This window comes from Schistocerca piceifrons, chromosome 3 (genome assembly GCF_021461385.2).
Source record: "Schistocerca piceifrons isolate TAMUIC-IGC-003096 chromosome 3, iqSchPice1.1, whole genome shotgun sequence".
NCBI lineage: Eukaryota > Metazoa > Arthropoda > Insecta > Orthoptera > Acrididae > Schistocerca > Schistocerca piceifrons.
This window is the reverse complement of record NC_060140.1, coordinates 345,065,492-345,083,565: the sequence shown is the minus strand read 5'-3', so window position 1 is coordinate 345,083,565 and position 18,074 is coordinate 345,065,492. Positions and strand designations below refer to the sequence as shown.

General features: G+C 43.8%; 1 protein-coding gene across 1 annotated transcript in view; it reads left to right on the top strand.

Annotated features, from left to right (window-relative positions):
• The window catches only part of LOC124789673 (transcription factor SPT20 homolog), a 127,135-nt gene that overhangs the window by 46,461 nt on the left and 62,600 nt on the right, over positions 1-18,074 (top strand). Inside the window, exon 2 of the mRNA XM_047257108.1 lies at positions 9,429-9,602. Within this exon, the coding sequence (XP_047113064.1) occupies positions 9,429-9,602 (174 nt within the window). The remainder of the gene's footprint in view (positions 1-9,428; positions 9,603-18,074) is intronic.

The following is an 18,074-nucleotide window of genomic DNA, read 5'->3' as shown; positions in this document are numbered from 1 at the left end:
CGCCAAACAACGTCTGTTCACTAGAGGGGAGGATTGTGTATTTCGCTCAAGCATATCGTAACCTTTCACATATGCATCTGCCATCCGAGAACTAGTAATGGATTCTCTGCGACATTCTGTGTCATCCCGTACCATTGGTCGAAGAGTAGCAGCATCTGGATGGGGTATTACCATCCCGTGTCCGCCCCTGGTAGCTGAGTGGTCAGCGTGACGGAATGTCATACCTAAGGGCCCGGGTTCGATTCCCAGATGGGTCAGAGATTTTCTCCGCTCAGGGACTGAGTGTTGCATTGTCCTTGTCATCGTCATTTCATCCCCATCCACACGCAAGTCGCCGAAGTGGCGTGAACTCGAAAGACCAGGCGAACGGTCTACCCGCCGGGAGGCCCTAGGCACTCGGCATTTCCATTTCCATTACCATCCCAGGCGTAGGTGGCCGTTAACGCCACAACACAAACGGCTGCGTTTGGAAGGGCAGGGAAGCATTGACTGCTGATGCGTCGCACTGCGCACAGCGATGAATCGCAGTCCTGCACTACCCTGCATGACCAACGTCGCCGAGTATGGCGGCCACTTGGAGAGAGGTCCCATCCTTGCAATGTTTTGGAGAGGCGCTGCGGTGCTATTCCTGGCGGCATGGTGTGGGGAGCCATCGATTTTGATTTAAAATCGTGGCTGGTAGTGATCGAGGGTACTCTGATGGCATAACAGTACATCATTCGTCCTCATGTGATACCTCTTATGCGACAGTACTGTGGTACCATATTTCAACAGGACAATGGTCGTCCACGCTTGGCACTAATCTCTATGAAGTGTCTGCGTGATGCTGCTGGGCTACCGGGGTTCCGAGATCTGTCTTTGATATCAAATGTGTGGGAGCTACTTGGCCGTCAACCCATCGTAGAGCCAGTGTATAGGTTATCAAGGACCGATTACAACAGCCGTGGGCCGTCTTGCCTCAGACGGGCATACAACGGCTTTATGACATAGTAATAGTGCATACATCGACGCCAGAGAGGGTACTAGGCTTACTGACAAGTGGGCTCATACTGCCGAGTTCCTTGCAAATTTCACTCGAATAAGAAATCACCGCAATAGCATCGCATAACCTCTCAACTTGTGAAGATTCGTACCGTTTCTTCCCCCCTTCCCGGGTGGTCCAGTTGTTTTGTCAAGCAGTATATGTTTCTCTATTTTCTTACTATATGCTTCATCTGTATCTATGACAAATTTCATCCTATGGTTTCATCTGAAAGTTGAGGAAACTGCTTCTCCGCTGTCACACACCGTGCAACTTGTGAGTCGATGTCAAACGTATCTGTGGTATTGGGCGGTGTGGTTTGGTCTTTGGCCCCGAAACTTGCTGACAAAATTGTTGGCCTGCCGTGGTGGCCGAGCGGTTCTAGGCGCTACAGTCTGGAATCGCACTACCGCTACGGTCGCAGGTTCGAATCTTGCTTCGGGCATGGATGTGTGTGACGTCCTTAGGTTAGTTAGGTTTAAGTAGTTCTAAGTTCTAGGGGACTGATGACCTTAGCAGTTAAGTCCCATGGTGCTCAGAGCCATTTGAACCATTTTGAACAAAATTATTGGTTCGCTGCAGAGCTCATTCTAACGGCATGGAGCAAAACAAACAAGAGATAAGTTGCAAACTAGAAAATTAGGGAGCACTAACCCAGCTGTGTGGAGCCAGCGAGTGTTAGTGCGAGGAAGCATTGCGGCCATCGGCAGAAGCGGTTTAAAGGCACCACCACATAAAATCTGACATAATGCTGGGTCGAGAACCTTCCTCTCATAATGAGCAGGAGCTCATTATTTTAAATTCTGCGCGACGCCACCCTTTAACATATAACTGCTGCAGATGGTTGATGTGCAGCCGCAGTTCATATCACGCGCCAGAGCCGCTAGCGTTCAACCACCTCTCGGTTGTCGAAAAATTACGGACACGGACATAGGTCTATGCGGCGTCAGTGGGAAAGTTCTACTGCGCGCTACGCTTTCCAAAAAGTGCGTTTTCCCTTCTTCCCAAGCCACAGGAGGTGTTTCTAGCGCAGACAGAGCGGAGAAATTTCGGCCGCCCGCACACCGCTATATGAGACGGAAGTTACTGGGCCTACAGTGCGGGCACCACTTTCGTTAATAACGCAGTCTCTGATCGGGCAGGTTACGTTCCAGTAGAGTGAGACGAGAAATCGGTGTCGTTTTGCTTCCTAGATTCTCGTGTTAACAGCGTAGAAAAAACTGTGACTTATACACCCCATTGAATTATCACCATTCGAAATTTCTATGGAGTTCGGGGATTGAGAGGTACGTAAAATTTTTGTGAACGTCGCCGTGTTACGAAACATTTAAGGCAGCTGACAGGTGTTATGCCGTACACACTATAATAAAGTAAATAAATACGCATGTACATATAACTATAATCAAATCGAAGCATCAAAAACTTACGAATTTTTCAGCTCTGTTAGCCTTCGCGTGGTATCAGCTCTTGAAAAACATATGTCTGGAGTCTTTTTTGTCCCCATAGTGGTTCTAGCAACTTAATGGCGATCAAATGTAAAATATCTCCAAAAAGGTAATAATGGTTTATTGAGAGACCCATTCACAATGTTGAAATTACAACTCCATAGTTCCTTACGTGTAAGTTGTAATTATGTACTAGCTATGTTTGAAATATGAACATTATATATATATATCGTTTAGTTTGTATAGTTTAAAAAAAACTATTTCAGTACGTAATATTAATTTACCACGCACTATGTAAAAATATTATAATTAATTAATATGATGCGTGAAATCACTTACAAGGTATTGTGTTAAAAATAAACTTTTACTCACCCTCCATGTCAGATGATAAACAACACTCGTTACACAACACTCTTACCCTGGATTGTTCTTTGCAGACAAACTTGTGACACTCAACACATTGTTTGATATTGGGCAGGAATCGTTACTATTACATTCTGCATGTGATAAAAAGTCTGGGACAATCTTCCCTTGTCTGTTATTGTGGCCTAAGGTGATATAGAACATATGCAGTTTCACATGTTACATTTCCTAAAATCTGCTTGCGCACATCAGGTGGTACTATGTCATATGTAATCTGTCCATTTCTAGATACAAGAGTAGGCAGATTAGTTTCGTGAATACCATGACCATCTTCTTCACATCCGCTCACATCCACTTCTTCTCCGGCCTGCACATCTTCCTATATCATATCTACATCAGCATCACTCTTATCATCATTTCCAAAAATTGATTCATGATGGCTATCATTCGTCCGTAAATCTGCTAAAGCCTGTTCGAGACTGTAGCCCCTTTCAAATCTTATATCATCATCCATGACGAATAAAATATAACACCACGTCTTACTTCAACAAAATGCAATTCCTAACTGTGAATTTGCCATAACAATGCACGTATATGTACTTTCTACAGATTTCTTACGACAATGAACATATAAATGTCATCTTAGAAGGTGCATTGATCCCAAGTTTTTATTTTCGCAATGAAATTGAAAAATAACATTGAAATCACGTATTGTATACCTGGGGTACTGACTGTATTGCAAAAAATTCAAATCATTGTACTATGAACTGTGGTACAACCACAAATATTTTACCCAATTATAATAAAAAGTCCGTAAGAAGCATATGTGGAGGATGAGAAGTCTACATTCATATCAATACTGTTTATTTGTAGTTAAAGAAGGCTTGGGGTCTAGAAAGATCCCGCACGCCATGCAAGGGATAGAACGGTAATATTGTCATCAACATGGTGTGCCCCTGAAATGGCTTACCCAGAAACTCTGACGTAGACCTCGGTGCAGTTGGGCATTTATCAGATTCGCAAATCATTGCCAGAGATGAAAGAAGCGATAAGTAAGAAAAAAAAGTCGTTTGATGGGCTGGGTGTTGAACTCTGCATTTTTGAATTTTTAATCTCACACTTATCCACTAAAACAGTTAGCAACCGTAACTCTCTTACACTGATTCATTCTTCTTTTCGTTAGCATTTACCCCTTCTAGTGTGTGTTACGCTATACTCAAGTTAGGCAAATTTAGTTTTATTTAACTTTGCGGCCGAATACCATTCTTATCGCCGCAGTCGTCTGTTTCTTGAGGGAGACAAGTCTGTGAATCGTTTAAACTTTGTCCTGTGTATGATCGTATTTCTGCTGTTTATGTGTCGCATTTTCTGAGACCAGTCCAGCATTTGCATAATCGAGCGTGGGAAAACCGCCTAAAAACCACTCTCAATCAGGCCAGTAGAGCAGCAGTCGTTAATCTGCCGCTTGGTCTCTGCCTGGATCTGCCTCGCCTTCCAATCTCACAAATTAGCGCGCTTTTGACTGTACGAGTAGGTTCTAACTCCCTCACTAAATATTGGGTTGGTGCGTGTGTTCTCAGCGTTTGTAGGTTCAATAAACACAACAGATATACGTAACAGAGACTCTACTCATCAAAAATATATCCTCCTTCAATATTTACAACACTCACCAACGCTGCGATAGTTTTACAGTTCCGCGACTGTGGAAATCACATGGTTTTGAGGCGAAGAACTCGTCGGTCCATATTCGGAGCGCATTTTCATCCGGAAAGGAAATTCCTTGAAGGTTGTTCGATAGAGCGCGGAAAAAGTGAAAATCTTTTCGTGGAGTAGTACCACTTCACGCAGCCTTTCTGGTCGTTGTTATTGGGTTGCGTCTGCAAGACGTCTCAGCTGTTGACAATAAGTCTCTGCAGCGATGGTTACACCTCTAGAAGCAATTTGTAGTACACCACACCGTCAGTGCTCTACCAGACGCATAACGTTATCTTTTCTCGATACGCGCATTTGTACGGGGAGTTGCTGCTTTGTTTGGGCTCCACCATTTCTTTATTTTCATTATGATAGCATATAGACTCCATTTCTCGTCACCAGTAACGACACAGGATAGGAGTGGTTGGTATTGTTTACGAGCCAAATGATGACGAGCAAGCAGAGATGAACAGATGGCCATCCACTGATTTTTGTGATTTTTGCTCACAGCATGCGGTACCCATACACACGATTTTTGAACGTTCCCCATGCGTGCAAATGTCGTAGGATTTTGGAACGATCACAGTTCATCACATTTGCCATTTCTCGAATACACTGGCGTGGAACATTATGGATTAATGAGTTTAAACGATCTTCATCAAATCCAAAAGATCTCCTGAACATGGACGGTTACTAATGTCCAATAGATCCTCCTTGAAAAGGAAAAAACCATTTTCTGGGCATCCTCTGTCCAATGACAAATGGCTCTGAGCGCTATGGGACTTAACTTCTGAGGTCATCAGTCCCCTATAACTTAGAACTACTTAAACCTACCTAACCTAAGGACATCACACACATCCATGCCCGAGGCAGGATTCGAACCTGCGACCATAGCTGTCGCGCGGTTCCAGACTGTAGCGCCTAGAACCGCTCGGCCACCCCGGCCGGCTGTCCAATGACATCTGCTGTTGTCACCCCTCTATTCATCTCAAACAGAAGACTATGTCGGAACTGTTCCAATTTCTTCACTTGGCACAACATTTTCTAGCCTCCACAGTTCCACTCACTGTGTCCACATGACAAAACGACAATGTGTAAACTGAAATAGCAACAGCGAACTCCAAATAAAAAATGACAATCGATAAATAAACACGTAGCAACCAGAATACCAACATGCACCAACCCATTAAAAAATGTTTCCCTATGCACTTTTGCTTCACAGAATCATCCAGGCGTGATTAGCCAGACGAAGAAAGTTCGAGTTGTAAGCACTTGGCGTATCGTGTTTGGTAAAACTTTAAGACATTCAGGAACCTCTACTGCAGACAAAACGACTATGCATTGGTTCGATGTTAGAGGACTGGGAGTTTTCCACTTTGTGCTCCAGTGTTTGCTACCAGGAGTCATTAAGGCGAATCCGTGTTTCATCACCAGAAACGGTCGAGAGATGCAACTGCTTCAAGTCCCTTAAGCTCGCAACAGACCTCCACTTGTACTTCATTTACATTTGCGTAACTACTCTGCAATTTATTCATAAATGTTTGGCAGAAGGGTCGTAGAACCACTTCTACATCTGCATCTACATACATACTCCGCAAGCTACCATATGATGCGTGGCAGAGGGTACCCTGTACCACTACTAGCCATTTTCTCACAAATAGACCGAGGGAAAAACGACTGTCTGTGTGCCTCCATGTGAGCCCAAATTTATCGTATCTTATCTTCTCGGTCCTCAAGCGCAATGTATGTTCGCGGCAGTAGAATCGTTCGGCAGTGAATAGTGTTCCTCGAAAAGAAAGTGGCCTTCCCTCCAGTAATTCTCGTGTGAGTTCCCGAAGCATCTCTGTAATACTTGCGCGTTGTACGAACCTACTGCTAATAAATCTAACAGCCCACCTCTGAATTACTTTAATGTCTTTCTTTAACCCGACGGGGTGCACATAGTTTCTCGACCGTTCTACAGTAGAATAGCATGTGGGAAAAATGAACACACAAAATTTTCCGTGAATGCTCTGATTTCTCTTAAGTTATTACAATGTTCATTTCTTCCTATGTAGGTGAGAACCAACAAAATATTTTGGCATTCGGAGGCTGGTGACTGAAATTTCCTGAGAACTTTTCACAGTAGAGAAAAACGGCATTGTTTTAATGATTGCCATTCTGGTTAGCGTATCATATCAATGACACACTCTCACCAATCCTTCCCCCCATTTCACGATAATACGAAACGAACTGCCCTTCCTCGAACGTTCTCCGCCAATCCCGTCTGTTATGGATCCTATAGCGTGCAGCAGTACTCCAGAAGAGAAAGGACGAGCGCAGTATTGTCAGTCTATTTAGTAGATTTGTTGATGAGTGTCGTGTACGACTGATCGAGTGAAATGGTCATCGTATTACCTTGAAAAATGTCTGACATCTCTGCCAGTGCACCCACTCTCACAAAGTAATTGTCTGCTTGAGTTGCTGAATTAATCGACATACCTTTCGAAGCGATGTTGGGGGCAATTATTTCCACATGTTTTGAAGTAATACTCGTTAGTTTTCAGTACCTAAATGATGATTATTTATCATATAACTCTTGCTGCGGTTAGTAAGTTTTTACAAGGAAGACCTATAGACGAACAGTTGCGGTTTTTCTTTGTGTAAAGCCTATGTATGGTATAAACATAAAGGTCTCAATAGTCAGTAATACACACATAATAATGAACATACGATGAAAGTCGGCATAATTTCTGACCGCTCCTTCTGCTGCCGTTCAACTTTCTTGCTTCTTGCGTCATTCCCATGGGTTATTGGACCGCTGAGGAAATGAAGTCGGTTGGGATCGAGTGTTTCCCTGCCACGAAAGGTATATGTTATGAAGTGAATTAAACTGTATTGAAATGAAATGAATGGGTCGATAAGAAAATGGTTCAAATGGCTCTGAGCACTATGGGACTTAACATCCGAGGTCATCAGTCCCCTAGAACTTAGAACTGCTTAAACCTAACTTACCCGAAGACGTCACACACATCCATGCTCGAGACAGGATTCAAACCTGCGACCGTAGCGGTCGCGCGGTTCCAGACTGAAGCGCCTAGAACCGCTCGGTCACAACGGCCGGCATGGGTCGATAGGCACGAAACCTATGACATGAAAGGATATCAGTGAAAATAGTTCAGATGTGGTGAACTTTGAACGTAATGAATATATACTGCCAGCTGAAAATTTCTGCTAGATCCTGGCTCTAATCCTAACTTCCTGCTTACTGTCATGCGTCTAGCTTCAACTACCATTCCTCGTTCAGTGTCCGGTAATTGCCGCCGTGCAGCCGTACTCGTGTCGTAAGCCTTTTCACATCACTCACTTGAGTACAAACAACAGCTCCGCCAAAGCACTGCCCTTTTATACTTTGTGTACGCGATACTACCGCCATCTGTATGCGTGAATATCGCTATCCCATGAGTTTTTTCGCCTCAGAGTTTTGTAGATTTAGTATATCTGAACGGGTTTTTCAGATATATCATTTCAAGTGACTACATTTTCGTTTCTTTTTATTTATACATCCTTGCAAGATGAGGATAATCAGGGCCTCTCTTATATCTGAGTAAGTTTTCTATATACTTCACTTTATATTTATAATTTACATGTAACACGTAACATTTAGAAATTACACTGACATAAATTCTACAGAAAAAAAGTTTATATAAGTTCATAAGATGTACAAATTACGAGCAGGTATATTTAAACTATAAGCGCAGGCAGCAGTTGGCACGAGAGAAGGGGTGGAAGGGTTAGGGAAAGATGAAGTGATGCAACATAGGTAATGAACGTAATGGAAAAGAAAGTGGCGAGTACAGGGACGGTGACCAAATATATTGTTTTACACCCACCAGAGCCTTCACTTCAAATCAGTGCAGTTATTTAAAATGTTATAGAATCATACGCAAAGGAAAATTTCGCTTGAGTTCACATGTATTTAGCGTCTTAGGAACATCGCCAGAACCACAAATGAGACTTGCAGATTGTCGGTGCGATTGTTTTAAGGGGGGTAGGACGTCAAACGGGCCGACTTGGAGCAGGAGAGGCATCAAAGAAGATTTTAATTTCCAGTGTCTATACTTTTACAAATAAATTCATAAGATTTTGTCAACATCACCAAGAAGGATTCAGGATTCACACTCATTGCAGTGGAAGTTCGAAAACATAACAAATTGAATTTTTTTACTTGTGAAATTTCATCATTTTTTACACTTACTAATGGCTGCATTTGTTGCTATAGGAACACTTTTCTTCATAAGTTAGAGAGATTCTTCGATGAATTTTCCACAGCTTACATACCATACTTACAGGTGTATGAAACTCTAGAATTTATTAAATTTATGAAAAAACGAATGAGCTGTTATATTTTAAACATCATGTTTAGAAAAAACACTAATTTTATAGTTAATTACCTCTATTTTACCACAGTTTTTAATAGATTTGGAACATTCTAGACTTTCATACACCTTTAAGTATGGTTTGCATGCTGTGCAAAATTCATCGAGGAATCTCTCTTACTTATGAAGAAAAGTGTACCTATAGCAACAAATGCTGCCATTAGTAAGTGAAAAAAAATGATGAAATTTCACATGTAAAAAAAATTATTTCGTTATGTTTTCGATCTTCCACTACTAGAGTGTGAATTCTGAAGCCTTCCTGGTCATGCTAACAAAGTTTTATAAACTTATTTGTAGAAGTATAGACAGTGGAAATTGAAATGTCCTGTGGTGCCTCTCCTGCTCCAAGTCGGGCCGTTTGACTTCCTAACCCCTTAATGTCATCTCTTTCACAAGACACGCTGAAGCCCGGTGTTGAACACTAGAGTAAGGCAGAGTGCAGACGGTGTGGTGCTGTGGCTGACGGAGCTCGCGCTGTCGTTGTTGCAGGCCTACCAGAAGCCAATGAGGTCGACGGCGGTGCAGGTGGCTCGCATCGCGGCCGTGACGCTGGTGCTGATGAGCTTCATCCTGGGCTCGTTCATCCTGGCCGCCTCCTGGATCCAGGCCGCGCGCTCCTGCGAGCTCCAGCTCCAGCTGCAGGAGGACTTCTCGCGCCAGCAGGTACTGTACCCTCACCTGTCTACTGCCTACCGTCCCCCGTGTGGAAGAACGTTACGTACTGGACAACTATGGGTCGCGAGTGTCAGGACACCTACTGAGCGCGCGCTGTGATGCGAAGCTATGCATCCCAGTGTGTGTAAGAGCAGGCACGTGCTCAAAGCTTCAGTTCTGCCAGTACCTCTCCACTACTTTCCAAATTTCGTGGGAGCTCCCCTCTCATATACATGGTGTCCCAGTTTCGTTAGTACTGCTTGTGTGAAATTCCAAACTGCAATCGCGAGTTGTGCTGTTACAATCCCTGAAGTTTCAACAAGAGCCGTATAGAAGATCAAAGCACTAGCTTCACTGCAGCAGGCGTCCTGGTTGCGAATGTAACAGTACGTGTCTGACACTGGCCGTGGAGCAGAGAGGCAACATCGAGGTTTTTGGGTCCTCCACCATCCATGGTGAGAATTCATCGGAACGAGAGGCAGGTTCCTGGTTGCTCCTCCAAGACAATGAAAGACAATGACCCAGCCCGCAAAGTGGAGACTGTGTGCGAGATTTGGCCAGCAAATGGATCACAGTCCTGCACCACCCGCCGTATCCCCCGGATTTGGCCCCAGCCGACCTAGGTTTTCCGCAAATTGAAGTTGTCAATGAAAGGACACAATTACGATGCAGTTGAGAACATCGAAGAAGACTGTACTGTGGTACTAAACGCAATTCCAAGAAAGGACTGTAGTGTTTGTTTCAAAACACCTTTAAAACAATTTTAACTGTGTGTTGATTCAGGGGTAGATTGTTTTGAATAAATACAGTGACTCTGTGAAGATATCTAGCGGGTCAGTCCTAGTTGTTGTGCTTGGTTGTTCTTTATCACGTTGACTCGAGCAGAAGAATATATAATGGATAGGCGGGATAAATGGAGGCAAATCGAGAAAATATTTGTATTTAGGAATCGCTGGAGATTGTTGTACAGAGGGGACAAGAAGACATTCTTTGGAGTTTTGCCTTTTCTACCAGGTTTTGTTAGATCATACGTCAGAAAGTCATATAAAAGTGCTCATACATCTCTTTGGCGTCAACTGTTTCGTGACATCTTGTAACTAATATTCCTATCGTTGATCAGGGAGCAGCAAAGAGTGGGATCCACTTGCATCCCTTTGCCACAACAATTTTACATGCTTTATAGTGCTCTCTATGCGCTTATCTCATATTCCTAGAAAATATCACTTGTACCCGTTCGCTTCTTACCCCTCAGTTGTGGAATCTCACGATACAGTGAGATAAATTTTCTCTTTCTCTGTAAACGTGCGCGGCGGAACATCAACATAAAAACGTCCGAATCTTGTCACACTGGCCGTCAATCAAAGTTTCTCTCAAACACGTCAAACACAGTATACGTTTGACAAGCACATGAAGCAAAGGAGCACAGGTAAGTAATTTGAAAAATTCGTAGTTTTTGAAATATTATTTGATCGATTACTAGGACCCTAAGATCAGGACGGTGCTGCAGGAGCTGAGTAGAAAGGCGGAACAGAGCGAGCGCAGCGGTCGGGACGCCCTTGTTGTTGGGCGGGGGAGGAGGGGACAGGGGAGGGGGGAGCGCTGGCTGGCACGGCGGACGTTGCGTAACACGGCGAAGATCCCCCCCAGCTTGCGAAACCGGTTGGCCTCGTGTTCCTCCGATAGTTACGGCTGCCTGCACCGCGCCACCAGTTTCTCCAGTGCTCGATCTGCCCTTTTGTGACCATTTTGCTGTTTTACCTGCCGCAGCGCAGCCGAGCGGATAGGTTTCTTTGCAAGAAGGTGTCTAGTGAACTGGCAGTGTTGCCCTTCTTCTGGAACAGTACTTCTACGTGACCCAGAAGGCAAGTAGATACCGGCGCCTAGGTTGATGCCGGGTTCCTTGTCACCCGGAAGGCGTTCAATACATTGCCGCACTGCCAACTAATGAACAAAACAGGGCGTATGGAATACGAGTATCAGACCAGCTGTGTGATTCGACTGAACAGTTCCTAGAGAATAGAACACAGACATTATCATCGAACTTATGGTATATCATACGGTGTCTTATAGGACAACGACTTTTCACAATATATATAAGTGACGTAGTGTATAACTTGAGTCTTTTCGCGGATGATGCTGTTGTATACACAGAAGCCGCGACGTGCCAAAACGCAAGAAAATTGTCACGAAATGCAGGGAATACTTCGCAGAGAATCGACGCTTGGTGCAGAGATTGACAGTTAGCGCTCAACATAAGGAAATGTACCGTTTAAAGCAAGCATGTACGGAAATACCCATTTTTGTATGATTACGCGATTGCAGAGCAATAACCGGCAGAAGTTACATTCATTGCATATCTGGGCGTATGTGCGCGGAGCGATTTAAAATGGAACGAACATATAAAACTAATAGGGGGAAAGGTAGATTGCACACTGAGATTCCTCGAAAAATGTTCAGCAAGTGTAGTACACCCACGGACCAAGTAGCTTACAAAACAATCACCCGTGCAGTGCTTGAATATTGCTCGTCAGACTGGGAGACGTACAAGATGGAGTTGATAGATGAAACAGAGAAGATACAAAGAAGAGCAGACCGTTTCGTCACATGTTCATTTGGCAAGCGTGAAATCGTCGCGGATATTCTCAACCAACACCAGTGGCAAACGCTACAAAAGTAGCATTGTGCATCACGGTGTGGGTTACTGTTAAAATTCCAAGTGCGAACTTTCCTACAACAGTTAAACTATAAATTGCTTCCTCCTGCATGTATCTAGTAATTAGAGCCTAAAGGTAAACATTAAAGAGATTCGAAGTCGCACGGAAGCATACCAACAATCATTCTTCCGGCACATCTTTCTTGACCGAGCGAGGTGGCGCAGTGGTTAGCACACTGGACTCGCATTCGGGAGGACGACGGTTCAATCCCGTCTCCGGTCATCCTGATTTAGGTTTTCCGTGATTTCCCTAAATCGCTTCAGGCAAATGCCGGGATGGTTCCTTTGAAAGGGCACGGCCGATTTCCTTCCCCATCCTTCCCTCACCCGAGCTTGCGCTCCGTCTCTAATGACCTCGTTGTCGACGGGACGTTAAACGCTAATATCCTCCTCCTCCTCCATCTTTCTTGAGTTGAACAGGACAGAGGGGGGTGTCAGTGGTATGCAGAGTGCCCTTCGCCACACACCATAAAATGATTTGCGGACTGTAAATGTAGATGTAGTCTGGCCTCTCCACAGATACCTCTTCGATGCGGTCGAATTTACTATACGACTATCTGTGACTTTAAGGCACAGAAACCTCACCACCGCGCAAAGGTCCATAGTTCCTTGGGGTGTGGGGGTTATTTCTTCTTCTTCTAGTGTCTGTCCCTCCCGAATATTGGTGAACATCACAATCAATCACTTTGGCTTGTTCTAAAAAGTTCCTCGCTCGAGTGTGATGTCCATGTCCTTGAGTTAACGAGGAAAGATGTTCCTCTTTTTTCTCGATCTCTTTCAGCAGGTATCTCCCCTTGAAGAATATTCTGCAGCAGTTTACACTTATTTACATTCTATATTACTTGGCCGTCTTTTACTGTGTTTTTCTCTCTTGATTTTGCGGAGAATTCCGCTGCTAGTAATTTTATCTGTCCATGGCACTCTTGTCTTTCTCATGTACAACCACATCGCAAATGCCTCAAGTCGTCTGCCTGTCGTCACGATCGAAGTCCAGGTCTCAGCACCATAGAAAAGGATGGGAAATATGTAGCAACGTAGAAAATTTAATTTTGTCTCCATTGAGAGATTACCCCTCTTAAAAACATTGGTCTTATTATAGGAGGCGGCTCTGTCTTTCTCGGCGCGGATTTCAATTTCTTGTGGGTTATCCCATTTGTTGTTAATGTTAGTTCTCTTGTTCAGCGAGTTTATCATTGATGTTTGGATGGCAGTTTGGTATCTTTCTTGTTGATGATCCTTAATTTTGTTGATTTCTACAAGTGTACAGTGCGCTGAGTTGCTTGTTGCCGCTCTCGCCTTCTGACAAAGAACACCGTTGGGTAATTTCATAGGAACTTTCATTCCGGAAACAAACTGGGAACAAAATACCGAGAAACGTGAGGAGCTTTCATCAGCTCAGCAGCGCGGGAATATTAGACCGTTGTTCGATTTCACAGAGCGGTAACTCCACAAATAGACACGGGGCATCACTCCGTGAAACACGATAGGCAGCCGCATCCTGGTGAAAGCGTGCCGTGCCAGCCAGCGGCGTCTGCTCTTTAAGGCGGGGGCGACAGGCGGATAGCCGTGAAGTGCTGGATATTCGTGCCGTCATTAATGGCACAGAGCGAAGCAATTAGCAGATAGCTATTAGTCCGCGGTTCATACACGCGAAGCAACTTCGCTACGCCACAGCATTTTTATAAGAACCGTCCCTCAAAGTGTTTCAAATACTTGGGTAATTAAGATACAATGGGCATTCGAAAAGTAATGCAACACTTTTTTTCTTGCAAGCAGGTTGATTTTATTCATGATTCCAATACGCCATATTATTCCCCAATCTTTTGGCTACAAAACCCTATTTTCAACATGATCATCGTTCAGTCCGACGGCAGTGCACCACCGTACTGGGAGGCCTGTAGGCTCGCATAGTACCACTGTACAAGTAGACGTTAGAGCCAACGCCTTGCTGCATCAACAATCTCCCTTCATCCACGTACTACTTCCGATGGAGTGCATTCCTCATTTGACCAAGCAGATGGAAGGCGGAAGGTGTAGTAGGGTGTATGAGGAAGAACTGTCCAGTGAATTTCTGAAAGCTCTCCTCGGGTGAGCAAACTTGTGTGAGGCCTTGCGTTGTCGTGGACACGGAGAAGTTCGTCTGCATTTTTGTGGAGACGAAAACGCTGAAGTCGTTTATTCAGTTTCCTGAGGGCAGCACAATACTCTTCCGAGTTGATCGTTGCATTATGAGGGAGTACATCAAACAAAATAACCCCTTCAGAGTCCGAAAATACATTCGCCATGACCATACTGGCTGAGGGTGCAACTTTGAACTTTTCCTTCTGGCGAAAAAATGGTTCAAATGACTCTGAGCACTATGGGACTTAACATCTGAGGTCATCAGTCACCTAGACTTATAACTACATAAACCTAACTAACCTAAGGACATCACACCCATCCATGCCCAAGGCAGGATTCGAACCTGCACCGTAGTAGCAGCGCGGTTCCGGACTGAAGCCACAGCGGCTGTCTCCTTCGGGCGAGAAACGGTGTGGCACCACTCCATGGATTACAGTCTTATTTAGGTCTGGAAGCGATGAACCCATGCTTTATCGCCTGTGACGATGAACGACAAAAAATTGTCACGATCAGCCTCGTAATGCGCAAGTAGTTCCGCACAAACGGTTCTTCGTTGCCCTTTACGGTCTTCTGTTAGGCGGCAAGGAATCCAGTGGGTGCACACTTTTGAGAACCCCAACAGATGGACGAGCGTGTCAGCACTACCAACAGAGGCGTGCAGTTGTGCAGCGAAGTCTTTGTAATGTGTCGATCACATGGAACGAGAGTGTCCGCACGTTTCAATGTTGCAGGAGTCATAGTTTGGTGCGGCCGGCCGGCAGGCTGGAGATCGGACAGGTTTGCGCGGTCTTGCTGCGTTGATGACAGACGCCTCTCTGCAGACATTCGGCAAGCGCCTATGAATGTCTGGGATGCTCTGGTTTTCCGCCAAGAGAAACTCATGACAGCGCCCAGTCTGGAACACACCTCCGTACAGACGCTTGAACGCTACGTATAGCGCTGCAGCCTATCGGACCTTTTTGAAACTATAGGAGCTAAAGCGGGAATATCCCATGACGCCAAACTAAAAATTCGACATTTTTAAATAGAAACCGACCGAGGAAAAAATGTGTTAAATCACTTATTGAACGCCCCTTGTAAATATCTTGCAGGAAGAAATCAGGTTCTCATTATTGAAGATATTTATAGTCGCGTGTTCTGCCATACGGTGTGGATTTACACTAAACAAAATTACAAGCTTAGTCCTGAATAAAACGTTTCCGGGTATGTGGCCGCGTGCCGCTTGCAAAGAGGCGGAAACGTTTGTTTTATAAACAACATGAAGAAGAGCTCACGTACCTTGAAACGTTTTACTGAAGATAACAACAGCCGCGGAAACCTGCGCTCGCGAACAAGATCTATCGTTTCACCCGTCCTCCATCTTTGGAGGCATCTGGAAGACACCTATTTATACCACTCAGTAGCTCATTACGTGGTGATCTCAGGAGTGTCGACGTGGACTCGTGAAACTAACCCTCATGAAGATTATGGCTGAGCCTTAGGAGGACCTTAACATGGTCATTAATAACTGAAAACTGATCAACAGATATATAGATGGCATTCTTTCTTTTTTATTTGTACCCTGAAAGCCAGACTTATTTTGATAATTCATATGCAGGATCCACTTTACTTCTTACATCTTAAAAAAATATAGCTTTCGGTATATTTATTACTCTACGTTTCGTATCAATCTTCATAAGAGGAACTGCTTAAGTTAGGAGAATGGAATGTCAATAATCTTGAGCGATGTTTGTGATTACGGTACAGCAGAGGAGAGTGCGTGGCTGTTGTTTCTGTGAAGAAGAGTTTGCTTCTCGTTGTACATGCGGCAGTGATAATGCATATAGTGTCCAATAAGAAGGCCCGAAATAACTTTTACTTTTCTGAAGAATCGTCGCTTGTGCAAAGTCGTATATTTAAACTTAGCTAAAAGCCTCGTAATCCTACTTTTTCCTCCAGCTGGACTTACTACGGACCAAGTAAATAACGACTTCTGACTTCACTCCCCGTTTTTTCGATAATTTTTCATTCGGTAGAGCGTTGTTGTTTCCGAACTTCTCGTCACTTAGCTCCAGTTTTCTTTTCTGGTATTCTCTGCAGATGGGATCTGTAATTCTTCTTTCGAAACATATCTCTGCTGAGAATTTCATTTCTTTCGGATCACTTCATGTTTCTTGGGGCCAGTTGTACTTTCTTGCATATCCCGTTTCCAGTCATTCGAATCAGATGGCCATAAAACACCCTTGTGTTTTTTTCAACGTTACATTTAGTTGTTCACTTTCTTGTTCAGATCATCATTCCTGTTCCTGAATTCAATGTTGTGTTTTATTGGTTCCAATACTTTTCTTAGGATTTTCCTCGTTATCTTTTCTATGTCGTCTCTTTTTCCTGTCTTAGTCAAATCCAAGCATTCAGCAGCTTATAAATATTCTGGTTTTATAATAACACAAACAATAACGTAGCGCAGTACTTTTGCTAGTGAGGAGATAGATCTCTTACTGTGCTCATCTTTAGTCAACTGAATGGTTATTTCTATCTTCCTTGCTCCTAAATTATTAGCCTTCCAGCCACGGCCGTTCTTCTGTATTACTTCACCAAGGTAGACTGTTTTAATTTTTTCTTGACCTATATTTACAAAACTTGGAGCACCCTTCTTTTTATTCTTCTTCTTTTTCTGTCGCCATCCCTTTACCCCCCGGGACGGAATATGTGTACTCCAACTGCTTGCGAGTAGTGTTAAGTTATGTGAAAGTGAGCGACAGATTTCTAAAAGTTTGCGAAAAACTGAGGGATGACTTAGGTGGGATGTGAAAAACATATATGCTTGGAACGCACCTCCTTTACTGACGCCATTTTGAAGACTACGATAGCGCCGCCACCTATCGGATCTTTATGAAACAATAGAGGCTGAAGCGGGAATATTTCATGATTTCCCACAGCAAATTCTGCATGTTTTCAACCTAAATTGGTGGAGAAAAAAAATTGTTGCCTTACTTATTGAACGCCCCTTGTAGGACCGTAATAGGCCGGTATAGCCCATATTAAAATGTAACATAGGTATTTGGGAAATTTAAACGGCAGACTTTGAAAGAAAGGCGACGTTATTTCGACGAAACTCTGTTGTGTAACTACGGAGTAGTATTCAAGGAAGACTGGGCAACAAGTCTGCTGCCACCATGAGAATAAAAGTGGTCTGGGCGAATTTTTCCCTTGCAATAGGACAGAAATTCGCTGATAATAGTACAAATGGCACGCACTTTACGACATATACGTAGATACGTAAGCCTTGAATATATATATATATATATATATATATATATATATATATATATATATATATATATATGGGGAACGATGGCAGTGGAAACTGGCAGTGTTCTTTTCGGAGGAACCATCCCGGCATTTTACCTTCAGTGGTGCAGGGATTCCACAGAAAACCTAAATCTGAATGCACGGATGGGGATTTGAGTCTAGTGCTTTGGTGCTCCCCCACCTCGCTCGGTACAAGAGAAACATATTGTGACACCTACACCGTCGACCGTAAGCTCTCTCTTCTTCCATTTTATCCTAATAAAAATGCAAGAGACTTGGATCGATACGCAGTTGAAAGATGTCATAACAGTCAGCGAACCGCAATGATAGAGACGTTTTTATCCATATTCTTAAGG